The following is a 27488-nucleotide window of genomic DNA, read 5'->3' on the forward strand; positions in this document are numbered from 1 at the left end:
CCCTGACCCACAGCTAATGAGTCACTGAGACCCTTCACTCTATCTCTGAATATTCACTTCTTTCTCTTTCCTCTGTCGACCGTCTTAATCCAGACCTTGTCCATATTGCAACAAGACTAACCATTCTTGAAATGTAATTTAGTTAATGCCAGTCCCGTGCTTAAACTTTTAAGAATTTCCCATTGAACTTAGAATCAAATCCAAACCTTGACCATGGCCTACATGGTCCAGATGGGTCTTCATCTTTCATCATTGTCCCTCTTGTTCATTATTTTCCAGCCACATCGATTTTTATGTAGTGCCTTGAACAGGACAATCTCTTCACCTCTTGGGGGGTCACTGAACATGTGCTTCCCTCTGCTTCAAATGCTCTCCCATCCGCTACTGAGATCCTAGCTCAGTGAATAGTGGGTGCCCTCTCAACCTTTACTTCATGGCTCCGTGGCTCCTTATCTACAATAGGTTAAATCTCAATCACTGTTTTCACCTTGGCACGTATCACGATTTGTTCCTGCGATTTCCTTGTTTGTCATTTTATCTAACACTAGCACAATGACAGTACAAGAAGTATTCACAAAATGTTTGTTGAGTGAATGAAAGTTTCCTTAAAATTCTGGTGATTGAAACTAAGGTGGGAAAAACTGGTATAAATGGAGGTACTTCTGAAATGCAGTTCTCCCGAAGGCTCTCCAAACCCTATGGACTGACAGATGTCATTCCTGGTTTGGTTTTATTGTTTGTTTATGTTTTTTTTTTTTTTAAGGCTTACCTTGAACTTTAGAGTAGCTTTTTACCTACATTGTGATAATAACTTTGCCAAATAGTTTGGACCGGGGCGGCGGGGGGGGGGGGGGGGTTGGAGAGGTGTTTTACGAATGTGAACTATAAACACATATCAGAGATATGGCCAAGAAGCTAGAGTAAATATGTTAAATTCCAAGGATTTTTAAGTGTATTTTCATTTTTGGAAGGTAATTATTCATAGTGTTTAATGATTTATTTTTATTTTGGCTCTCAAAAATCAGGTGCCTGTTAAAGACCAAAGCAAGTGTAAAGGAATCACATACAGAGAAATTAGATAACCAGTAAGCATCTCCACCATCCAGCAATGGATTCATTATCTAACCAGTATCTGTGTTCATCTTATCAATTCACTTTTAGGTGAGCATTATACTTATTTTATTGCCTACCTGATTACTACTAGTTTAATCTACTGATTGAGTATAAAGAATGAAAATGCTATTTAAATCAGAAACATTTTAGTGTAGCACTTAGTATTTGCAACTTCGCCATACTATTTATTTACAACAATTCTAAGAGATGGTTGACCATTACTCTTCCTTCTCTACAAATGGAAAAGCCACGGTAGAGAGGGACTGAAATGATGTGTCCAAGGGCACTTGTAACACACACTAATATAACATTTCATTTCATCAAGTAATGAAAGTTGCCTCAAGCACCCAGAGAGAGCCGGAATGTTTTGCCAGCTCTGGGCTAGAACACTCACCCCAAGGGCAGGAGCAGGGGGGCTGCTCTGCTTTTTCTCTGGAGACTCAGCCATACCTGCCCTGAGGCCACTAGCTTTTGTCATGTATCATCAGGACAGAAATGTCCTGACTGATGCACGGGTTTATATCGGTCCCCAAAGCAGTCCCTGGCTCCCTTGTCAGCTTTCTAGTCTGACCCCCCACCCACATGTGGCTCTGTACACCCCTTTTCTCTACCCCATCTTTCAGTGGCCCCAACTCCCGCCCCTGTGCTGGGGAAGCCAGGGCCAGGCGGAGTAACTGCCCTGTGACTTCAGTCCACTCCCAGTGTTTCTCTCACATTCTTTCTTCACTGAAACTGGCTCATGCCCTAGGACACCACTTCCCTGACAGCTCCCTCAAATGTTCTCTGCACACTTTGTACCACCAAGCATTACGCTGTTACGTTCTAAGTAGAAGAGTTTTATTCTCTCCTGAAACCCTCCAGCTTTGAATTTCAAGCCATGAATCTCCGTTGGGTGCTCTTCCTCCATCTACAGCCAGCTCCTGAGCCCCACCTCCCTCACCCTCTCTATCTCCCTGCTCCCTCTGCCCCCATTTCTTGAAGATCCAGTTCATGACTCATCAGAGTTCTTTCCAAGTCTGCTCTGGTGATAGTTCTGGAGGATCTCAGTGTCCACACGGGCCACACCTTCCAGCGCCCTGGCTTCCCGAGTCTGTGACCTCAACTTCTCTAGTCAACTTGTTCTCTATCCTAACTCAGCCACCAGCCCTTCTGGCCCTCCCTGGCCCCACCACAGCTGTTCCCTGCATGCCTCCACAATCTCAACGTTGGCTGCATGCCTCAGCCAACACCTACTTTTCCAGCTAAACCCTTCAAACTCTAAAACTCAAACTTCCAACTCAACCTCCAAAAATTATTTGGACCCACTGGGACCTGGAACCAATGGATCCAACCACCTTTCCTGTCCCTCTCTTTTCTTATCCCACCTCTCTGCTCTCCTAGCTGAAAACTAGTTAAACCCAACTCTGTACTTACTGGAGTTGTGTCTACACAGTTGAATGGGACAGAAGGACACCAGGCTGACGGATCTCACTCCAAACTCATTTCTTTCCCAAGTTTATTCACTTCCTACCCTCCTAAATGACATTGTCATTATCCTTTCCTCTCCCTGGAAATCTCTCCCCCCATCTCCACTCTCAGCTGACAACTTTGCTTCTTATTTCCCTGAGATAAGAGAAGCATAAATGACAACCACCTTCCATATTCTGCCATCATCCCCACTGCCAGCTGAGCTGCCTGTAATCTTGTCTCAGGCTGAGCCTACACTCAGTTGTTGTGAGCCAGGACATTGTTCCCGACAGTCTCTCCTCTCCCCTGCATCTCCAACTTCCCACTCCTCTACAGAGTCATTCCCACCAGCGAATAAACATTATCTTGCTTCCACATTCCTCCACCCCCAGCTACCTCATTTCTTTGCTTTCCTTTATACCTAAATTCCTCAAGAAAGAAGTTACCTAGGGGCGCCTGGGTGGCTCAGTTGGTTAAGCATCCGACTTCGGCTCAGGTCATGATCCCACAGTTTGTGGGTTCGAGCCCCACGTCGGGCTCTGTGCTGACAGCTCAGAGCCTGGAGCCTGTTTCAGATTCTGTGTCTCCCTCTCTCTCTGCCCCTCCCCTGTTCACACTCTGTCTCTGTCTCAAGAATAAATAAACATTAAAAAAAAAAAAGAAGGTACCTATATTTGCTCTCTCCCATTCTTCTTCCCATCTCACACGAACCCAATTCAAGCAGGCTTTCACCCCCACCCTCCCCTGGTCAAGGTCACCAATGAATTCTGTGTTCATTTCTCACCCCTCATCCTGCTTGGTTAGCACCGGGCACGGGTAATCAGCCCTCCTCCTAGAAATGCCTCCTGCCTTTGGCTTCCAGTTCACACTCTCCTGGATTTCTTCCTGCCTCACTCCAACCACACCTTGCATTTTGTGATGCTTTTTACATTATGCGTTTACATATACATTCATGTCTCCACTCACAAATCACCTGCTCAGTGAGGTTCTTCCTGACAACCTTATATAAAATTTCACCTCTTCCCCCAGTTACCACAACCCTCTTTTTGGCTTTATTTTTCTCCATGGCTATAAAAAGCACCTAGCACAATATATACTGAACATGTGTGTGTGTATATAACTTAGCAGTTTTCCCCTGATGGGTATTTCTTTTTCATTTCTTTATCCCTATAACTAAAAATGGTATACAGCACCTGAATAGGTGCTCAGTAAGCACCTGCTGAATGAAAGCAAAGAAGGAAGGAAAAGTGTTTTTTTTTTTTTTTCAGGAAATAAAGATCAATATTGCTGTGATGCACTATGTCTCCATGTTGCACAACTAATCAGAATAATATTGATTTTGATTATGGCTCGATTAAATTTCTAGGAGAATGCAGAGTGGCCTGACTTTTATGCAGATCTAAGGAGATGATTGCAGTTGGCTTCTTTCCCTGCTAATCACCAATGACTCTAACACAAATATGGAAATAATTTGCAAATATTGGTACAAGTTAGAAGAGAAAGCTCCATTATCTGGGCGGAAATGTCAGGGTAACAATCAGTAATTCTTACTTCAAGAAATCTCACAGGAAGACGGCTGTGAGATTCATGTGTTTCATAAATAGATATGTCTGAGGGAGCCAGTTAACAACTCTTACCTGCAATGGAGGATAGCTGATTTTCCTTATATTTGAATGAACACTTATGCCTGCTGAATTCTGGAATTTGCAGTCTTTAAATAATGAAGGAAGCACGCTGAAACCTATTAATTCAGGGAGTTGGAAATAATTCCAGTTTTTTATCCTCCCCCAATTAATCCCTTTCTGCTTTTAATTTAGTATTGGACACGGTGGGGTCCAAACTTGCAACATACACATACCAAAGAAAAACACACAAACCAAAAACTTATCAACGACACTGAGCGGCCCCATCTCCCTTTGCAGGTTTTCCCGTTCAGGCTTGGCAAAGACGACCCTTGGGAGTAAACCACCATGTTGTCAACTACTTGGTGTAAGTGTTTCAAAAATAACTTGACATCAAGATTTAACATAATACCATGGAAACTAATTCTATGTAAAGACCAAGAAATTTGTTTTGACGTGGTCAAAAGTACGTGTGTGTGCACGTGTGTGTAATTCAGCACCTTGAATTATTTACTTAGCACATCTGTTTAAAATCTGACATCTCGCTGAGCACCGTACTACTCAAATCATCTACTTTTGATGGGCCACCCTTTGTATATAAGTCACACGTTCACATCCAAAGAGAAAGCGGCTGCGGTGAAATACGGATAATGTGCACCGAGTGCAAAAGTCTGGTGAGGAGAGCTTGCACACTTGCCCGCTGCCATCATGTCAGGACCGTCTGTGACGACTGGGCTCTTAGGCATAATATATCTGGGCACTTACTCGTTTGCCTATCTGCCGCTACGTCGTGCCTGCTTACTGCTGGCGTCCTGAGACGAAATGCTCTGGCAGATGTACCAATTAATAACCTGTCAGATCTGATGGATAGAAGAGGAAAAGAGTGTCCTCACACATATCTGCGGCGTGGCTTTCTTCCCCATTTTAGGGCGCCAAGGGTCAGGAGACACACTCTACCCCCCTGGAGAGCACCCAAACTGTCTCATTAGTGTCTGTCTTTCACGACACCCTGGCACCGCCTTTGAGAGGCTGACTCACCTGCTCTTCTCCAAGGATCCTGAAGTGATGGAGCTCTTTAATCAAGGAGTTGGGGCAGCCAGCTGTTGGAGAAAAGAATTAATCGTAAACATGTTTTTCCCATTCTGGGCGGTAATGTGCTCTCACGTGCTGTTATGACTATCAGCCGCAGTGTCGTTGGGGAAGACGCAAACACCTACCTGCAAAACATGTTCTCACCACCAACAAAAAAGCCATACCTCCAAGGGAGCTATGGCTGCTGCCTGGTCCCCCACTGTGACACTGGGAAGGGGCCACAGGTGAGCCCAGCCAGGTCTCTTCTCCCTCCTGATTGTGACCTGGGCTTTGTGGAGCTTTAGGCCACCATAACACTTCTACCCAGGACATTACTTGTCCCTGTTATACAGCCAGGACTCTGTGGGGCCGGAGTGGGAGAGTTGGTGAGTATAGGTGCATTTCACTTGGATATCACGTCTCACTTCCTCAACTCTGAAGACTGGGCTCTGCACACGGACAGTTAAGAATGAAGACAGGGTAGCTCGATACCATGTCTTCATGGCATCTGGCTGTAGTGTAGAACCTTGTCTGGTTCTTCCAGGAGGCTCTGTCAAGACCATTAGGATTCTGGGGGCACCTGGGGGGCTCAGTTGGTTAAGCACCCAACTCTTGATTTCAGCTTGGGTCGAGGTCTTGTGGCTTGTGAGTTTGAGCCCCACATCAACCCCCCACATTGGGTTCCACCCGGACAGTGTGGAGCCTGCTTGGGAGTCTCTCCCTGCCCCTCCCATGTGCTCTCTCTCTCTCTCTCAAAACAAATGGATAAACTTAAAAAAAAAAAAGAAAAAAGACCATAAGGATCCTGTTTTTCAGTTTGGAAAGGGGCTTTTATGGAAAGGACCTGGGAAGCGAGCCAGGAAAGCCTGGTTGCCGTCACCTTCCCCCCTACCCAGTCAACAAGAGCCTATTCAGGCTTTCACATTTTCTTTCTTCAGTTGTAAAGAGAAATAGATAAATAAATTATATATATGCATGCCAGCACATGCTTAGTTATCATTTAAAATATGTCTCATCCCTGTCCTTTTAATAGGATAATTCTGCATATTACTTTGTGGTCCTTTATAATATTAGCTCTACTAACAAAAATGGACACAAAAGCCTGTTTCTTAGATACAATCCCTGGATCACATAATCTGTTGAAGTTTCTGCTAAGGAATTGTGTTGTCTGCAAAATGTACCAAAGCAATCACTGTGCTGTTTTTCCATGTTATTCTGCATTGTGCTGTACAAACGATGGAAAGTACTGAGGATGTTTGTCTGGGTGGGAGGCAGGCTGAGGAAGGAGGGAGCTGTCGTATTCATGGGGGAGGGGTGAAGGAGTTATCCTTTGCAAGAGAGATTAGATTTGTGCTTTATTCCAGAAGGCAGGATGAACACAAACAGGCAAAAATTACAGCAATAGATTTTGATTCAATGTAAAGAAATTTCTAACTGAAGACTGGAATATATTGCTTTATAAGCTAGTAACTGCAGCTTTTCAGACACAGACTAAATGACGATTTCTGCAGGATATTTTAGAGACGAATTTGACTGTGTCAATTCCAACTCTGAAATTCGGTGGTCATGTAAAACGTTGAAACACGGTTTTAGTTTTTGATATTGTATTTGATCCAGTCTTTGATATTATAACATTTAATACTTTGAGAAAGTGATTTATAAATGTTTACTAAAGTAGTACAAAAGAATTTTAAAAATATATGGGGCGCCTGGGTGGCTCAGTCAGTTAAGCGTCCGACTTCGGCTCAGGTCACGATCTCACGGCTCATGAGTTCGAGCCCCGCGTCGGGCTCTGTGCTGACAGCTCAGAGCCTGGAGCCTGTTTCAGATTCTGTGTCTCCCTCTCTCTGACTCTCCCCCATTCATGCTCTGTCTCTCTCTGTCTCAAAAGTAAATAAACGTTAAAAAAAATTAAAAAAAAATATAAACAAAATGTATAACAGACGAAGTCACCACCTGACAATAGGCCAATGAAAGGAAAGAAAATCCTGAGGTGAACGTTTTGGTGGAAAATGTAGTATGTTAATTGCCTCAGGCATGCCCAGTACTATAAAGAAGAGAAACTAGACCCTTGACATTAGAAACTGTACTTGAACTGTGTTTGTCCAACTGGACACCACAGACATGCAGCCTGAAGGTTCTTTCTGAGATGTTGTTCATGTCAGAGCTGCTACTCTGATAATTAGCTGGACAATTAGTAAAAGTTACGCTGGATCATTTGGCCGCAGTTCAACCCAAAAACCGTGGTGGGGGCTCCTGGGTGGCCCAGTCGGTTAAGTGTCCGACTCTTGAATTCGGCTCAGGTCATGATCCCAGGGTCGTGGGATCAAGCCCCTCCCTGTGCTTTGTGCTGAGTGTGGAGCCTGCTTGGGATTCTCTCTCTCTTCCCATTCCCTCCCACTTGAGTACTCTCCCTCTAAAAATAAAATAAAATAAAATACACTTTCTGAAAACAAAACAACAACAAAAAACTCCCCCACAAAAACCACAGTGGAAGTTTAGTCTCATGTCAGTTCTTTTACACCATCTTGGGAACAAGTGCTTCTGTGAAACTAAGGAGAGAACAGAGTTCCAGGGATGCATTCCCAACACATGGGGGGGGCCCATGGTCTGGCACCAAGGGTAGGAGGCTCATATGAAGGAGGCAGTATGGGCACAGGGTTGTAGGGGTTGTAGGCATGCTCTGATCAGGCGAGGCTGGCAACCGTCCAGGACCTCGTTTGCATCCCAAGAATAACTTCGTTTCAGCAAATGCTAGCACCCGCCATACCAAATTCATAGAGTTAACTGGAATACTTTTTCGGTTTTGTGATTTTATTTATATTTAATTTGTAAGTGTTCATTTGGGCTTTCCACTTGTACAAGCATAAAACATTTATGTCTAAATTTATTTCTAGACATATTTAAGAGAGATTATTTTATGAAATAATCACATTCAACCTTAGAAGTTTTAGAGGACCTTTTTTTTTTTTTCTAAAGTCATCCTTTACATCCCTCCAATTTGAGAAAAACTGATTTGACTTATTTTAATGCCAGGTAAAATAAGAAACAGAATTTAAAATTAGCCTGTCTTCAAGATTTGTATTCTAACATTCTCCTAGGATGTAACTACAAGGATTGATGTCAATGAGTGTTCCAATATAAACATCTTTCACAGAAGACTAGATAATTACCCGGAACACCTGGTAGGTGGAATAAAATACAATAAACAAGGACAGACCCAGCATTAGTTAGAAGGGAAGACTTGGGAGGAGTCAAGATACTGGAGAGACCATGAAGGGGCATCTGTAATGGTGGTCACCACAGGAACACCGGTGTGGGCAACGGTCAGACTCAAACTTGGTGTGAAGGTGAGTTGGAAAGTCACAGAACTGGAAACATAAGATCCCCGCAGAATTCAGTGTTGTAAGGAGGAGGGGTGGAGGTGCAGGAGGAAGAAAGAGCCTGGCAAAGAAAGACCCCATGGCGTGCTGCTAATGGCGGTGAGGTTCTCCTGCTTTTTCCAGATTCCTCACACAGGGCCTCCACACGCACATGGCCATGGGTCATCTTCTGAAGCCTCAGCTGTCTACTTGGACCGGTCAAATCCTCACCGTGGCCAGCATCCTCTGCCTTCAGGCCCCGGATGGACAATCTTCTCTCAAGATAGCAGATCAAAGGGTCCCATTACGATGTGCATGTGGGACTCATGCCATCCTCCCACGTGGCCCGCAGACTGGTGCTGCACAGTCTCTGAGCCCTTAGGCCATGGTCGCCTGCTCTGTGCTCCTGACCACCCAGCAGGAGGCTGTCTCAGGCCTTGGCCCTTGCTTCTCCCTCTCTCCAGAGAGCTTTTGGTCCCGACATCTGCATGGAGGGCTCCCGGCCTCCTTCCAGTCCTTTCTCAAATGTCACCTTCTCAGTGGGGCTGTTTGGGACCACCCTGTGTGAAACGGCAGTCTGTTTTCACCACCGCCAACACCCTCATCGCCGCTGTATTTTCTCCATAGCGAAATCAGCTTCTGACGTACCCTACACCTCATGTATTTTGTCACCCACTGCTGAAATGCAAAAATGACAAGGGCAGGGACGGCCGCTGCCTTGTCACTGCTGTATCGGCCACTCCTGGAACAGTGCCTGGCTGTGGCAATTGTTCAACAGCAGGTGTTCCGTGGATGAGTCACCTGCCATGCGCTCACTGACCACCCAGCTGGGTGACTGTGGCACCTGTTAGGGTCTCCTGCGCCACCGCGCCCTTTCCCTTCCCAGAGGCCTCAGCTCTGAGCTCCAGCCCTGCAGGTGCTTTGCTTATTGGTTAAGTGGCCTCTTTTGACCTCTCACCTCTCCAGGCAACCCCCCCCCCCCACCTCCTCACTGCACCTGCTTTTCCTTCTCCAGGTCCAGTCTTGCCAATCACAGCTCGTGTAGCAGTGGGGGCTAGGAGGTCTAAGAGACATCCTGACATTGACTCGATGCCGCGTCCTTGCTGAGTGTGCTGCTGCTGCAGATTTGGGGTCTGCTCTCGATCAGGACCTGGGGGAGGCTTGCCCTTCACTCTCCTTTGGCCAGCATCCCTCTCGTCTCCCTTGGGGACTCTCCAAACCATCGCCATCCTTCTTAATTAACCTCTAACACTTCATTCTCAAAATGCGACCTCATCCGACACAGGTGTAAAAGCTCTCGTGAACGTGCAGACAGTAGAGACAGGGGCCCAGCTCCCCTCAAGGAGGGACCGTAGCGACAGAGCTGTGCCCTGAGCTGCAGACACTTGCCCCATCTGAGGTCATGACATCTTATGGCCCCACTCTGCTGCCCGGGACAGGGAGGGGACTGCCAAGCTGGTTTGTCCTGACACCAGCCACCAGGGGCAGTGTTTGCCCCCGGGCCTTGTAGGTGGCTGAGGCTCTGTCGGGTCAAACGGCAGTGTGACTCCTTAGTCTGCCCAGTCCCCACCCTCTTTCTCCCTTCCCAGGTGCAATCCCAGTGCACACCTGTACCCTGTGCTCTGTCTCAGACTCAGTTTCTGGAGAACCCACCTGGCAGCCTTCAAGTGCACCGCTCCTGAATTTCGAATCCCTGCCCAATTATGATCCCCTGTATCCACCCGTCTCGATTCCTCCAGACTCAAAGGGGAAACAGGAGTCGTTCTTCCTGGTCCCGCCTGTCCCTGCTCAGCCCCTGGTGGGCCTAGCTCACCACTCACTTCTCTGCTCATGCTCTGCCACTCTGTGGCCTGTCCACTTAAACTAAGTATTCAAGTTTCCCCTTTATTTACTTTTTAGATGTTTATTTATTTTTGAGAGAGAGAGAGAGGGAGAGCATGAGCAGAGGAGGGGCAGAGAGAGAGGAAGACAGAGGACTAGAGGTGGACTCTGTGCTGACAGCAGAGAGCCCGATACAGGGCTCAAACCCACGAACCGCAAGGTCACGACCAGAGCCGAAGTCGGATGCTTGACCAACTGAGCCACCCAGGCACCCCCAATTCTTCCCTTTCAATATTCAGCAAAAATCTACCCTTGAGCGTATAGTTACCACCCTCTTTTTCTTTCTCCTTTCATCCACTTTTCTCTGAAGAAAAGCCTACAGCTACCACTTGAAAATAGCAATCGGTGGCATGGATTACAGAAGGGAAATACCAAAATTGGGGGTTTCATGCCTTTTAAAAAAGTTACTGCAGTCATGGCCTGGCTTGAACCTCTGTTCTGCACTAGCTAGCTGGCTATGTGCTCCTGGATGAATTAGTTATTCCCAGCACCACGTCCGTCACCAAGAATAATCACCTTCTTGACCTCGAACGGCAGTTTTGAATGTATGTGAAAGCAACATGGAATGACAAAAAAAAAAAAAAAAAAAGTGAATGTATTGCTAACGATATTAATGCGTTCCCACATCTAATGGCTGCTGCTGCTACTTCTTTTAAAAAATTTCATTTATTGGGGCGCCTGGGTGGCTCAGTCAGTTAAGTGTCTGGCTTCGGCTCAGGTCATGATCTCATGGTTTGTGAGTTTGAGCGCCACGTCGGGCCCTCTGCTGTCAGCACAGAGCCCGCTTTGGATCTTCTGTCCCTGCCACCCCCCACCTCTGCCCTTCCCCAGCTCATTCTCTCTTTCCCTCTCTCCAAATAAATAAAAATTTAAAAAAAAATTAAAAAATAAGAAGTTTCATTTATTTAAAAGGGAAATGGCTACTTGAAACAATTGCTACATGAGCTATTGTCTTGAGAAATAAAGGTCACAACATCCTTTTTCAGCTCTCACAAGTGAAGGGCTTAGGAATTAGTACTCCCATCTGAAAAGCAGCAACTTTTTCTTAGACCCATCAGAGAACGGATGTCACCCTGGAGTCTCAAGAGACAGGCAAATCCAGCAGGGGACAAGTAGACCTGTTTAGGTGGAGCGGAAGTCACCAGAACCACAAAGTGGTAGATACCTTTAGGTGGCAATTTTGATGAATTACAGGTTAGAAGGCAGCAATTGTCGGAGTGCTTAAAAATGGACAGAATCAGAAATGTAGGTTAGATGCTGAGTCATTTCCCTTATCAGAAGGAATTCTGTAACATGTTGGCTTTAGCAGATGATTTACCAAATGCAAGTCCCAAGACTATCCAATGGCAGGTTTCATAGTTGATGTGACGGGGACCCGATTACTTTCTCTAGTCTTGTTCGATTAGAGGGTAAAAACCATTATTTGTCTTGGGAGTACAAATGTGAAGCTCTAACTTGCTTGCAAAACATATTAAACAATGTGAGGGTGAGAAACACTGGATAGTAGAATATGTCTGACGCTAGACATTTACATTTGTCATTATAGTCTTTCCTTGAAAAAAAATTGCTGAGAAATGAACTAAGTATCAGTGTTGCATCCAGAACTATTTTAGGTGCCATACAGAAGTAAAAGCAGTGTAATATTGCCTGCGAAGACTTTACAAATCCACCTGGGTTGAAAGACAGACTAAATGCTCACACTTTTGTGAATACAGAATGTGTATAAAATCAAGAATGTGTGAGGCATAGACACGCATTTCAGGACACAGGGTCCTTCCTAAACATGCCTGGGAGAGAGAAACTGGTGTTCAGACAAGGAGGTATTTTCTTGGTTGTCACTGTCCTGTGATCCCCTTCTGCCACCCTCCCATGGGCGGCTTCTATAGTCTTTTTACCTACATGCGGAGGTGGGGGTAGAACTCTGGGTCCCAGTCTGCCTTCCCCCTCCCCTCAACCCCCTCCCAGGTCCCTGGCCCAGGAAGAAATAAGAAATAATGATGAAGCAAGAGCAGGAGAAGGAAATGAACCACTAACTAGCTGTGGAGTCTCGGGTCAAAGATACTGTGTCAGATCTAAAGCCTTAATTTCCTACTTGCAAAAACAGGAGTAAGAATATTTAATTATGGGGTTGCTGTAAATGATGTGTGTTGCCGTAAATGACGTGAATGGGTATCTACATGGTTGTATATCTATGACCTAGGAGAGTTCCTTGTACAAGGTTGGCTCTTAGTGGATGCTAGTTGCTATTTTGAGTCTCTAGAGAGCAGGGGCACTTGTTGGACTACTTGAAATGGTTGTTCTGCTTCTAGAAATACCTTGTTTCCTGAACCTTCAATATTTGGAGGCCAATTTTACTAAAGGAGTCCAGTATCCAATTACATATTTGAGATTTATTATGACAATATGTTGAAAAACAATAGATTTTCAAGCATGTATATATGTGTGTTTATAATGTGCATACACACACACACACACATATATATGTTCACATGATCAGATCATACGTGTTTAGAAAAGTATGGTTAGTATACACTTATGGCTTTAATTTGTTGCCTTTTATTAATTCATTTATTCACTTACTACAATAATCTCAAATGATTAATAAGTAATTTGATTTTTTATTTGACATCTTAAAACTTTATGACATGTTTTTTACTTTTGAACTAGCTGGAAGATTTTATTTTATTTTAGTTTTTAGTTTTTAATTTATGTCCAAGTTAGCATATAGTGCAATAATGATTTCAGGAGTCAAATCCAGTGATTCATTCCCTGACATCCAGTGCTCATCCCCATAAGTGTCTGCTGAAAGATTTTTTTTTTTTAATCTCACTGGTCATCTCAAATTGCATGATTTACGTATCTGTGTTTATAAAGTGAATTAACAGAGGCAATCGGGAAAATAACTTAAGCCCCAGATCGCCGAACATCCACTTACTCAAATACGCGAAAGGAAAACTAACTCGAATTTTTGACAAAAGGGACAGTTAGCAAGTGCTTAATGTACCTTCTGTGTAGCCTTCTGAGTCAGCCATAACACATAGTAAGGGCATCACGTGAGCGCGTATGATCAACAGATGGGTGATTATGGCAAACAAACCGTGGTTTAAAAACAAATATTCTACAAAGATGTCAAAGAAGGGAACTCATGACTCACGTTTCTGTTTAACCAGAATGGATTTGTCTTTTGTTTTTTTTTAAATTGATGTATTTATTTTGCGTGTGCACACCAGTGGGGGGAGGGGCAGAGACAGAGGGAGAGAACCCTAAGCAGGCTCCACGCTGTCAGTGGAGGGCCTGATGTGGGGCTCGAACCCACAAACAGTAAGATCATGACCTGAACTGAAGTCAGGAGTCAGACAGTTAACCAACTGAGCCACCCATGCGCCCCGGATTTGGTCTTTATTTGGGGAGGCAGAGGGAGTTCTGTGTTCCACCTGTGGCTGGTTTGTAATTGTAAAGGTCACTTGCCTTTTGTCACCCAGGTTGTGAGTGACAGAGCTGAGTAATCGACAATTCCACCTTGAAATTCTACCTTTAAATCCCAGATTCTCTGCATTGCAAACTACTTTCTGCCCTGTCCTTGTGGTTTCACAAAAATGCATATTAGATTTTGCATATAAAAATGCCATAAGTTCAGAATTGCATACACCACATTATTTGAATCCTCAAACTAATACGATTAGTCTGTTTAACTTGAACACACTTTTTCTTGTGTCTGGGGGAGAAAATATTCTACTGTAGAGACACCAAAAATCTATGCACGACAACAAAGAAAACAAAAACAAAACAAAATTTTAGAGGTTAAAAGTGTTCCTCATGGAGTGACGAAGAAAATGAACAAGAAGGGGGTATGACCACGGGCCTTCTCTGGTGGTAGAGCCAGTCTTTATATTCATACCATATATCCTTGTATTCTCCAAGAAAGATAATACGCTCAACACAAACGCGTTGGCCCACATAGAAACCTTCCATCAATGGCAACTAGTTAAACTGAATTAAAAAGCCTTTTTAGGGCTCCTCTGTGGAGTAGGAGTGCAATTTCTGTTGTGTTTAACTATTTGTTAACATCTGCTTTTCCCACCCTGAACACAGACTCCTTGAGAACAGGGGCTTGCTCATACCTTCATCGAGGGCCTTGGAACTGTGTCTGGCACAAGGCTAATAATAAATATGTGCTGAATGAATAAGTAAATTAAGAGGGAAAGGCCATTGCCTTCTGGTTCTCACAAACAAGAGCACTGGAAAACAGACGACTTTACAAGCCTATGCAGAGTTAATTTAAGGACCTGTGAGAGAAAGTCTATTTGCCCTGGGGCCAGTTTCGTAAGATCTCAGAAATTAATTCACATTTTAATTAATTCAGAAAAAACGCATACCTAAAATGCAAAGTTTAATTTTTAAACACAAAATTTTAATATACTACTACTCAAGGCAAGAAAGAGTTCTTTAAATGTTCCATTTCCTACTGGCCTTGTCAAAATAGAGCTAATTTTCAGCAAGAGTAGAGTACTGTTGTAAATGGAAGACAGAGGCCAGGTCTGCCGTGTGGGTTAAGATGGGGGCCACCTTGATGGCTGGTCACTCAGACCATTGTGGAAATGTCAAAATATCTTCCTTAAGATAGCCACACAACTGCCAAATGAAATCTGATGATTTTGTTTATATCAATGGCAATCCGATCTAATTTTTGTATTTTATGGACTTGCATGCATTTGCTTTCTTCGATGATCAAAGATAGAGTTATATAACTCATAGCCGTGTGTTCAAGAATGAAAAACTATTAGCTGTTACTATCCCTAGACCAGCCCCTTTGTCGGGACAGAAATACCTTTTGTAATGTCACCCACAGTTGCATTTGAGACCCTGTCTCAAGACTTTGGTGCCAGGGACCAGAGGACCCAGAGGATCAGCCAAAGATCCATTCTAATAATGAGGCATTCTTGGGGCACCTGGGAGGCTCAGTCGGTTAAGCGTCCAACTTCAGCTCAGGTCATGATCTCATAGTTCGTGAGTTCGAACTCCGTGTCGGGCTCTGTGCTGACAGCTCTGAGCCTGGAGCCTGCTTTGGATTCTATGTCTCCCTCTCTCTCTGCCCCTCCTCCACTCACACTCTGTCTCTCTCTCTCTCCTTCAAAAATAAAAAAAGTAAATACATAAAAATAATAATAATGAGGCATTCTTGCTGTCAGAAGGATCTTTCTGGGTGCCAGTTTTAGCTTTAGAGAGATAGAAATCATATCCAATCCTTTTAAGCCCTTATTCACCTTCTCTCTCCTGGGGCAAATACCCATTTGCCTGCGATAATCTGTAACATATGTGAAAATGTATAGGAGGCATCCACATGTTAATTTCCCTTCCCTCTATTCTTAGATTTGGGCTTGTAGTTGGCAACATTCCTGGCCGAAGGTGGTAACGGGAAGCCTCTTGTTTATTTGTTGCTGCCACACTCACCCATTGTATTTGGCCTCAGATGCCTGACCACGAGCCAGGGGGCCTGAGGTTGAGATTTCGTGGTGCTTCATTGACAGAAGGCTTTGACAGGCATACTTTGCTTGCCAGGTCAGCCTTCTTAGATGAGAGCTCTCACACCTCCTCAGTTTACCTTCGAGATCACATGGGTGCGTTTCCTTCCACCCAAATGATAAGTGTTCGATGAGTCCCACTCTGAACTCGGGACCCAAGAGCTAGGCCTGGGTCAGTCCCCTAACTTGCTGGCCCAGGGAAAGTGTAAAAACACGTCAGTGGTTTGAATATTCAAAAGTCCTAAATCAAACTGAAAAACTGTCAAAAAAAAAAAATGTTTCACTCTTCGACAAATTCACCTGTATGAAGATCTGGAAGGTGGGGATTTAAACTCTCAGACCCTAGGGAGGTCTGCTCCTCAACGTGACTGTCCTGGCACAGCTAGAGTCAGTCCCTGGACCTTGCTGCTCCCGTCATCTCAGATTCCTACCTCCCTGAAGGGCCTCTCACGTGTCCAGCTGGTGGGCCCGCAGGCTGTGTAACCCAGCCTCCACGAGTTACCCCTTGGTCACTGTCTTCAGCAAGACAGAGCCAGTTAAGGCCCCAGGGCTGTTTGTGCAGGGAATTTGGAAGCCCCATGTATTCAGGAACCCAGGAAGGGCTTGGATCCTGTGAGCTCTTGTGGGTTGAAGTGGGAGTGGAGGGCAGTCAGGGGCCTAGGGCAGGGCCCCTCGTGCTGAGGGAAGTACTTCCCACCAACGGCCCATCCCCATCCTCCTTCTCTTTCACCTTCCTGTAGTAACTGACCCTGGATCAACACACAGTCCGCAACACTGTTCCCCCTGGAGTTGTGAATTCACTTCTCCGCTCTTCTCCCTGTTCTCACTTCTCCGTGTTCTTTGCTGTCTCTTCCATTCTCTTCCTCCAGCCAAACATGACTTCAATCTTCAGCCCATGGTTGCCCTGTTTCTCTCTCTGCTCCGAGGTGCCTGACTGCTTCAACAGCGTGCCTTCCGCCTGCCTCCCACGGCCAGCTCCTTTGCCTTCAGGGTCCAGCGACCACATTCAAGTCAAGAAGCTCCACGGTGAGTGCATTATGCCCTCCTCCATGACTGCTTCCATGGTCTGTTTTGGTGAATCTGAGTTGGCTCTTAATGATTCCATACACCTTATAACTGCTCACACCGTTTAATTTTTTTCCCAGTTGATGGCTGAAACTGATATCAAACTCATTGCTTTGCAGTTTTTGAGATCCAATCCTTCTTCATTTTGAAAAGTTAAAAAAAGTCCACCTCCCAGACTCTACACTGTGTTCTTTCTTCGTGGCAGTTTGAAGACCCTAGGCAGTGCCTCTGAGTTTATACACGGATGCGTTTGCAGACCCACGGCGCTTACAATACTTGTGGGTTCTTCCTCCTGTTCTCACTTTTCTTACACACAGCTTCCTCCTGAAATGGTTTCTTCTGTCCTTTCCAAGATGGGAAACATTCTCTTTGCTCAAGAAAACAGGAAAGACCGGGATTGGAAAGCTTTTCTGTCTAACGTAGTTCTGTCTTCTTCAATGAGGGCCTTTCTCTGGAGTCTCTGTTGACTTTAAAAGCCTGTTTTGTTATCTTTGGTCATTGAGACTAGAATGCCATCTCCTTCCTGGCTTATCCAGATGATATGCTCACAGGTTTGTGCTTTTCTCTTACTTTCTCCCCTATTAAATACTCATTCATCTCTCTCACCTGTTTTCTAAAAATTTGAGCTCACTGTAAATAAAAATAAGTTGCCTCTTTGGTATTAAAATGAAGAAGGACATTTATTTTTACAAAAGCATATGAAGGCAGAATTGAATCCTAGTGTTTTTTAAAAGGATAACTTTGAAACTGGGATTTTCACTTTGATTGATATCTATAACCAACATTTACTTTCATTCTGTTCCATACCATAAAGACTGTTTTAGAATCTGATTCAGAATCTCCTCAGGAAAATGCATTACAAAGTTGTGGGTCATTTCCACAAAGTCACTGATAGCTATTAAAAAAAAAAAAACTCAAAAAAACAAAAAAAAAACCTTTGGGGGATTAACTGAGTACAACTTTTTTAGAAAGCTCTTGCTGAATTTCCTCAATAACCATGCTGTGAGGTTGAGGAAACTCATTTGGAAAATATATTCCATTGAAAAGCATTAAAAGCCACATGAGTCTTCAATCACTATTTTTCCTTTTAATTTCCTTGCAAATCATCACGGGGCAATTGTGATATCCTTTGGGTTCAATGGAAAACCGTGAGCACCCGGGCTTGGGATAAAAATTGAAATGGATTTCAGCTCTCTGATGTGCTACTGGCACTGGCCACATGACACAAATAATCTGCAATTTGCAGACTGCTGCTGTTTGGTGTGAAATGCTTTCAGGATTAATTTCTCTCTTGGCTATAGCTTAGAATCCCTAATGCAGGCTTGACAATTACAGTTACCTTCTATTTTTCCCTTAAGTGCAACTTTGGAAAGGAAACTGGCTAACGATGAAATGGCATCAAAAATAAATGATGATTCCATGTGATCAAAGACAATGCAGCAAGACACTGAAAGACTACTTTTAATCACAAGCCAAAACAGGATGGGGCACATCTGAAGGCCAGATCTGTGGGTGGGTTTCACGAGCTTTTTTCTCCCTCAGTGAAGCTGGGTTGATTAGGGTCTCTGTACTTTGCCGAAATGGCCATTTCTGAATTAGTCTGAGAGTCAAGTGCTCATTGTTTCCATGGAAAACTCACTAAGACACCTTGACTGAGCAACCAAGCGACTGCATTCAAAGTTAGCAGTAGGACTTGATATAATCAAATTTCAAAGCCTTATTACTTTGACAAATAGAACCAGGCTCATCTCAGTAATTTCTCTGTGTGGGTAGATTTTTATTTGTCTGTGAAGGTTCTTTTATGCATTACTTTTCAATAACCAACACTTGATGAGTCCAAGACTCTCTAAACCAGTTAAAAGGAATCTTTTTTTAAAAGGTATTTTTAAATGTTTATTTATTTTTGAGAGAGAGAGAGAGAGACAGACAGACAGACAGACAGAGCATGAGTGAGGAAGAATCAGAAAGACAGGGAGACATAGAATCTGAAGCAGGCTCCAGGCTCTGAGCTGTCAGCTCAGAGCCCCATATGTGGGGCTTGAACTCATGAACCCTAAGATCATGACCTGAACCAAAGTCGGACACTTAACCAACTGAGCTACTCAGGTGCCCCTAAAAGGAATCTTGAAGGGATTCATCTTGCATTTAGCAATTTTACTTAGAGGTACGTTTCAGAGAGAAACTTAGGCAGTCACACAAAGAATATTTACAAGAATATTTAGAGCAACATTTCTATTAAAACAGCAACAACAAAAGAAAACCTCTGAAATGACCAATAAGAGGAGAGACAAAGCTATCCAACAAGTACCCATTGTGCACCCCGTTGGTGCCAGGCCCTGCAGGGAACTTGGGCCACGTTGGTGGAGAAATTAAAAAAAAACACAAAAATCCTTTCTTGGAGCTTGTGTTCTAAGGGAGGATAGATAATTCAAATAAACTAATAAAGAGGAAAATTAGATAATACTTTTAGAAGGTGATGAACACTATGTCAAAAAGCAAAAAAACAGAACAGTGTCAGGGAGACAAGAGCAGGTGGGATAGTTTTAAATAAGGTACTCAGAATCTATCTCCTCATCAGAAAATCACATTTAAGCAGAGACTTTTAGGAAGTGAGTTAATAAGAATTACCTGGGGTGAAATGTAACAAATAGACAAAAATGTAAAGTCAAGAAAAAGGCTGCGGTATTTCACACCTAGTACGATATCATTTATAAGAAGTCCACAAAACCTACTGAACACTATGGATTCATACAAATACTGGAAGAGTATAAAGTCATGCACACAAATGTTAAACACCGAATTCAGGGGAAGACGTAGGGTGAAATAGGATCATGGAAAAGGGGAGGGGATGCTTCCAATCTGTTTTTAATATTTACAAAAGAAGGTTTTAAACCTAAGCAAGTGAGCCTAGTTAAAAGAGTCTCTTTTAAAATGGGGTTGGATCAAACTTCTAGACGAGAAACCAGGCAGCAACCTCTTTGACCTCGGCCGCAGTAACTTCTTACTTGACATGTCTCTGGTGGCAAGGGAAATAAAAGCAAACCTGAACTATTGGGACCTCATCAAGATAAAAACCTTCTGCACAGCAAAGGGAACAATCAACAAAACTAAAAGGCAACCGATGGAATGGGAAAAGATATTTGCAAATGGCATATAGGATAAAGAGTTAGTATCATAAATCTATAAAGAACTCACCAAACTCAACACCCAAAAAACAAATAATCCTGTGAAGAAATGGGCAAGAGACATGAATAGACACTTCTCCAAGGAAGACATCCAGATGGCAGAGACATGAAAAGATGCCCCACATTGCTCATCATCAGGGAAATACAGATCAAAACCACACTGAGATACCACCTCACACTGGTCAGAGTGGCTAAAATGAAGAACTCGGGAAACCACATGTTGGTGAGGATGTGGAGAAAGGGGAACCCTCCTGCACTGTTGGCGGGAATGCCCCTCTGGAAAATAGTATGGAGGTTCCTCAAAAAATTAAAAATAGAACTACCCTACAACCTAGCAATTTAACTACTAGGAATTTATCCAAAAGATACAAAAATGCTGATTTGAAGGGGCACATACACCTAAATGATTATAGCAGCACTATCAACAATAGCCAAATTATGGAAAGAGCCCAAATGTCCATCAACTGACGAATGGATAAAGAAGATGTGGTGTATGTGTGTATGTATATATGTGTGTATGTATGTGTGTATGTATGTATGTACATACCCACACAATGGAATACTACTCGGAGATGAAAAAGAATGAAATCGTGCCATTTGCAACAATGTGGATGGAACTGGAGGCTATTTTGCTAGGTGAAATGAGTCAGTCAGAGAAAGGAAAGGTAGATATCACATGATTTCACTCATGTGGAATTTGAGAAACTTAACAGATGATAACAGGGGAAGGGGAAATAAAAACAGAGAGGGAGGCAAACCATAAGAGGCTCTTAAATACAGAGAACAAACTGAGGGTTGATGGAGGGTGGAAGGAGGGGAAAATGGGTGATGGACATTAAGGAGGGCACTTGTCGGGATGAGCACTGGGTGTTGTATGTAAGTGATGAATCACTGGGTTCTACTCCTGAACCCAGTTCTACTGGTAGTAGAACCACTGGTTCTACTAAGTGTACTCAAAAGGTACACTTAGTGTCTATTGACAGATGATGAAACAGAGACATAAAATTATTAATTAACTTGGCAGAGTTCCATGAAGTAGTGAGCATAGTCAGACATAGACAAAGCTGAGTAGTGGGTTCATGAGCGTTTATTACATTCCTATATCGAATTGTATGCTTGTAACTTCTCATAAGAAAAAACACACACGAAAACTTGAAGTATATACACAGAGAATCTTCAGAGAAGTTGAATAAAAATTCAAAAACTTATAGACCTGAGTTTATCCTTATCGTGAACATATATGGACACATAAGAAGTTTAAAGAAGGAATACCTAATATAACCACTACATTAGGAAGCATGGTTTATCTGAGCAGATTTTGTAGCTTTAGGAATAAGCTAAAAAAAGACTACATATTATTTATTCAGCTTCTCACTTAGAGATGAGGCAGTGACTCCTCAAAAAGCACACAAAGCCTCTTCTTGGAGCTCAAAATAGGGTGTATTAAGCTCAGATGTTTGTGATTTCTTAACTTAAGTGCACATTGGTATTTTCTGGTTTGTTGCAGCTGTCGTATTCATCCAAATATCCCTTCTGAGTCAATTCCCAGTCGCTATGAGATGACCCTTCTTCCAGTGAGGAGCTACCGAAGAATAAGATTCACTGATAATGAGATAGTCACCAATTTGTTTTCATTTCACCAATAATAACAAGTATTATTATTATTACTAGCAGGAGGTGACTTCTAACCAAAAATTCATTTATTCTTTGTTGAATAACTTCCCTATGTCTACTGTGCACGAGGCCAGGTACTATAGAGAGAGCAAAAGTGAATTCTGGAAGGGGTTCTGCCTTCATGGAGTGTGCAGAAGAAATAACATGCACATCAACAAACAATGTAAATAGAGAAACAACCGAGTGTGCCAAGAACAATCAAGAAGGAGATGTTTTAAAAAAACAAACAAAACAGAAGGAGGAGGAGGAAAAGGATCAAAGGCCTGCAGGCTGGAAGCACCAGGTGTGTATGGGGAATCAAGAGGCTGTCTGCATGCAGATGAGAATTACAAGCACCTGCATCTTACACAGCTTAACTATTGGGGCTGAGAACCAGGACCTAATTGTTCCAGAAAAATCCTGCCTTGGAAGATAAGCTTGTAATGCAAAAAAATAACCTCACTGTTTGTTTCCAGAAATTTCTGAAAATAATTTACCGCGGTATGCTCATCTGAGTAGCCATTTCCTTCAGCAGGAGGACTCACTGCTCGCCCAGGCAAAGGCTCATGTATCAGGCAATGGTTTTCTTATTGATCCTCCCTTTGAAAACCGTGACTCATTGTGAGTCAACTTTTATGTCATGTACTTTTATGTCATGAATCTCGCCCCATTTCAATCAGCTTTCCACCTGAAAGATCTGTCTTAACCACTTAAGCCCAGATCCCCAAGCCCTATAAATGTTGGCATCCCTCTCCTGTAAGAGCCCCGTGAGTGTTAATGTGGTCAGGTCTCTCTCTGCAATAGATCTAATAAACGCTGCTCTAGTCGATCAATAGACTTTCTGGTAGTCATTTGGGAGAATTGACACAGAATACATGAAATGCAAGAGACAAAAATGCAGTAACGAAAATTAAAAACATTTAAAAATTTTTTTGTGAGTTATGTCAAAACAGTTTAATAGAAAATCGTTCTTAGTGTGTATGTTCTTGGCACGTTGCCTACACCTCTGTATCTCGTAAATCCCTTCCTTTGCTATTGACCTATATTTTTAACGCCTTTTGCCTTTAAATTTCTAAAGGTGGCATTTTAGTAATCCAGCAGCCCTCCCGTTACAAATTTAGTTTTGATGGTCACTCAACACACATGAGTGACCATGGGAACGTGAGGCTCTCAGAACAGAAAATGATCCTAACCCACCACTTCCCTTCTTCTACTGCTCTCAACAGTTCATTCTTGGTTGAAATGAGGGAATGGAAAGGGGGAAGCAATGGAGATGCCATTTTGGGGGCCCCTTGGACACGTTTTCCCATAGCCTGTGGCAGTTGGTTTACTCAAAGGAGCATGTCAATGTCTGGTTAACATTATGGGGGAAAAAGAACCTTTGGGGTTAAATCTGAGTGGATCCAATCAAAAAGGAGACATATTATCTACATCACATCAGATAAATCTTCATTTAGTAGGTTTAGTAGGACAAATTACCAGGGTCAAAAATGACGTTGCTTTAGGGTAAAAGGATTCTGAGTACCAATTTATGGACATACCCATTTATGGAAGATACCCTTTTTATAAACTGGGAACTTTCAGCCTGTACTTATTTTTTTTAAGATTTTTTTCACGTTCATTTCTTTTTAAGAGACAGAGAGACAGAGTGAGAGTGGGGGAGGGGCAGAGAGAGAGGGAGACACAGAATCTGGAGCAAGGCTCTAGGCTCTAAGCTGTCAGCACAGAGCCTGATGTGAGGCTCAAACTCAGGAACCGTAAGATCATGACCTGACCCGAAGTTGGACACTTAATCGACTGAGCCACCCAGGTGCCCCTACACTTTTTAAAAAAATATTTACTTTTATTTTTATAAATATTTGTGTAAATATTTTTTATTTATTTTGAGAGAGTGAGAGAGAGAAGGGGCAGAGAGAGAGGGAGAGAGAGAATCCCAAGCAGGTTCCGAGCTATGACTAGTACAGAGCCTGATGAGGTTTGAACTCACCAATTGTGAGATCATAATCTGAGCCGAAATCGAGTTGGGACGCTCAACCAACTGAGCCACCCAGGTGTCCCTGTACTTAGTTTTGAATGCTACATTTTGTCCTAGAATGGTTCTTTAAAATGGACTTCCTCGGGACATATTTAGACTCTACTCAGTTTGAGAAAATAAAGAATATCCAAAGCGATATTAAAGCAACAATGAAACGTAATTGGATTTTAGGAATTGATACAATTCTAAAGGGGGCTTAAAGATGAGAGGAAGAGATCAATTAGGAGATAAAGTAGGATGGGGGAGGGGACAAAAAAGAGTTTATATTTTTACAAGTACTTAATGGTATTCTGTTTCTGACTTTTTGCCTCTTAAATTTATTTCGGTAATTTCCCTTTTTGCCTTAGCACTACGCTTTTGGTTTCTTTTATTCGTCTTAGTGGGGGCATAATTGCATTCATTACTGAAAGGCATATTTCAAATTCTTAAAAAAAACAACAAACAACTTTTTTTTTTTAATACTCTAAGTGCTGTCACTTAGATTCATCACTGCTTTTACATAGTTTGGGTATTTAGAGTTTGTATGCTGACGTGATATACATTGGAAAGAGATGAGATAAATAAAACCCCAAATCCAATTTCAAGGACAAATAAAAGCTTCTATGATGGGAAAAAAGCCCCCCAAATTACAGCTTCAACTATATCGTTAATGGACTATGATTTGATTGTCCAGATCTTTTTACCTTCTTACATGAAAATTAATAATCATTATTTCCTTTAATTAGCTAAAATGACTAGATATGAGGAACTCTCATCCGTCAGCAGAGCTCTCCGAATGAGTCCAAGTTTGGTATTTATATTCTAAAGTACAACATTTAAGGCATCCAGCCAGGTACCTTTAAAGCACAGGGATAATGAGGTCTTCCAACACATTTAGCAAGTTTCTGGTTACCACACCGACAGCTGGCAAAGACTGGAGTCGTTTGCCTCTTGCGTGCTGCCCAGCTGACAGCACCATGGGCTGAGAATGGGCCCTCCACACAGTGAGATCCTGCCATTTTGCCTCCGACGCCTCCACAGGTTTATAGACTATTTGCCTCAAGCACTTATCAACTACAATTACAATTGTACAAATTACAGTGACAAACTACAACTACAATTCATAGATCCTGATGGAGTCGGTGTTTCACAGCTGCTGATTAGCCTGGTAGAAATTTTCACCCATCTGCAATGTCCTTTGAGAAAGTTCTTATACTAACCAACGTTTACCTTCAGAATGTTCATAGGTTTGAATAAGCTGCTCTAGTGAGAAAGCCCCTCAACCCGGCTTCATCCAAGAGGTGATTTTAGGACCCGTGTGCTATCATTTTGGTCTAAGTTTACAAACTCTTGGTCTCCGTTGTATCTGCGTTTTGGTTATTTGGTGGCTTCGCACGTGTTAATTAACTATCATGTCCAATAAGTACAAAAGCACAGGGAGTTCTTTTTTTTGGAAGTGTTGAGAAAGAAGAGGCCGGTGAAATCTGGAATCAGATAATATGTTAAACAGAGAAAATGTGTTAAAATGGAAGATGGTAAGAAAACGACAATCACTGAAGCAGCCTCAGGGCCGAATCACTGGACAATGGAAAGCAGACTGATTTATGGACTCTGTGAAAAGCACTGTGCCCAGGCCATCAATAAATAGCAAAAGATAGGAACATGATTGACGAAGTGGGGGCAAAATGGAATCCAATCGATGTCGACGTAGAAGGCTGGGGTTTTGTTTGAGGATTTCAGGGAGAAGGAGGGAGAAGCGCAGGTGTCGAACTATCAGTGCGGAGGGTGTTGAAGCCAAGTTCAGCCAGTGAATGGCAAGTTTCTGCCAACATAGGGGAATTCCTTTCAAGGCTTCAGGCTTTGTCATGGACTCCGGGCTTTAGCGTCGCTGAAGCTGGTCTGTGTTGGAAAACAGATGTCTAATGGCCTCTCTACCAGCAAGAAGGAAGGCTTTGATGCACCCTCCCCACTCCATCCAGTGGAAATACACATAAGGGTTGCAAGGGGAGGTACTCTTAGTCACTTCTGGTGCATGAAACAGAAGAATTTTCAGAAAATATACTGCCTTGAAGCAGAGGAGCTTTGCTACAATCGCCTCATCTTATTATCCAGACTAGTTATTAATGATGTGATTCATGAATAGTTATCTGGGGGAGATTTAAAGCCAAATAACTCATACTCCAAAATTTTTTAATATTCATCATTATTCACAGTGTAGTTTCTAAGTAGGAAGAGAAAACCAAGAGCATATTTATGGGAGAAACTATATACTGTTAATCTGATATATTTAAATTAGCTCAGGTTCATTCATTCAACCAATATTTATTGCCACGCACTGTTTTATGTAGTGCGGGTACAGCAGTGAACAAAACAGAAAGGCCCCTGGCCTCATGTTATGTACATTCTAGATAGGGGAGCAGACAGGAAACAATTAACAGAATGTCACATGTTGACGAGGGCTTGGTAAAATAATAACATAGGGATGGGGCATGACAGGGAACTATCCTATATGGGTGGTTAGAAACTCTTCCCCCGAAAGGCGCCACCTGAAGGGAGTGATGGAGGGCATAATCAACCATGCCATGTGTTTACTTGGGGGAGGATGATCTAGGCAGAGGGCACAGCAGGCATGGGTGCCCAGGGGAAGAAGGCAGAGGGCACAGCAGGCATGGGTGCCCAGGGGAAGAAGCATGTGCTGAAAGAGCACCGGAGGGCCAGTGGGCAGGATGAAGAAAGGAGAAGAGAGTCGTATGCAGAGAGGTCCTCTCCTCCCCCCAGTCAGGGCCCTTTTAAACCATTTGTAATGATTTAGTCTGTTACTATTTTTGTTTAATTAAAACAGTTTTTTTAATGTTTATTTATTTTTGAGAGAGAGACAGAGTGCGAGCAGGGGAGGGGCAGAGAGAGAGAGAGAGAGAACATGAAGCAAGCTCCAGGCTCTGAGCTGTCAGCACAGAGGCCAACACGGGGGTTGAACCCATGAACCGCAAGATCATGACCTGAGCTGAAGTCAGACGCTTAACTGACTGAGCCACCCAGGTGCCCCTAGTCTGCTACTATGAATAAGATGAGAAGGCACTGGAAGGTTTTAAGCAGAAGAGTCACAGGATCTGTTTTACTTAAAAAAAAAAAAAAAAAAAAAAATCAGTGTAGCTACTGTGTTGAAATAGTCTGTAGTGAACAGACAGAGGTGGAGAGCCAGCTAGGAAGCCATGATCCTGTCCAAGTGAGAGATGACAGTGGCTTGGGCCAGGGTGGTGATGGAGACGAAGTGAAAACTGGTCAGAATCTGAACATGTTTGAAGATATATTGACAGGATTTGCCAATAGACGGCAGGTGGGAGTGAGGGAAAGGCCATGGTCACAGATGACAGCAAGGTTTGTAGGCTGGAGCACCTGGAAGGTTAAGAATGCCATCGGCTGATAAAGGGGAGACTGTGGGAGGAGGTGGTTTGGGTGTAGAGTGAGTGGGGGTACCAGCTGCCCAATTCTGAGTATGTTAAATTTCAGATACCTATCATCCATCTAAGTGTGGAGGGGACAGAGTCAAGTCT

The 27488-nt window shown here is 43.2% G+C and overlaps 1 protein-coding gene across 2 annotated transcripts in view; it reads right to left on the minus strand.

Moving 5' to 3' along the window:
- PRKN (parkin RBR E3 ubiquitin protein ligase) overlaps nt 1-27488 on the minus strand; it is a 1336804-nt gene that overhangs the window by 198777 nt on the left and 1110539 nt on the right. For both annotated transcript variants that reach the window (XM_042987489.1, XM_007097240.3), the window contains exon 8: nt 5220-5281. In XM_042987489.1, the coding sequence (XP_042843423.1) occupies nt 5220-5281 (62 nt within the window). The remainder of the gene's footprint in view (nt 1-5219; nt 5282-27488) is intronic.

The sequence above is a fragment of the Panthera tigris genome, chromosome B2, assembly GCF_018350195.1.
Source record: "Panthera tigris isolate Pti1 chromosome B2, P.tigris_Pti1_mat1.1, whole genome shotgun sequence".
NCBI classification, from domain to species: Eukaryota; Metazoa; Chordata; class Mammalia; order Carnivora; family Felidae; genus Panthera; species Panthera tigris.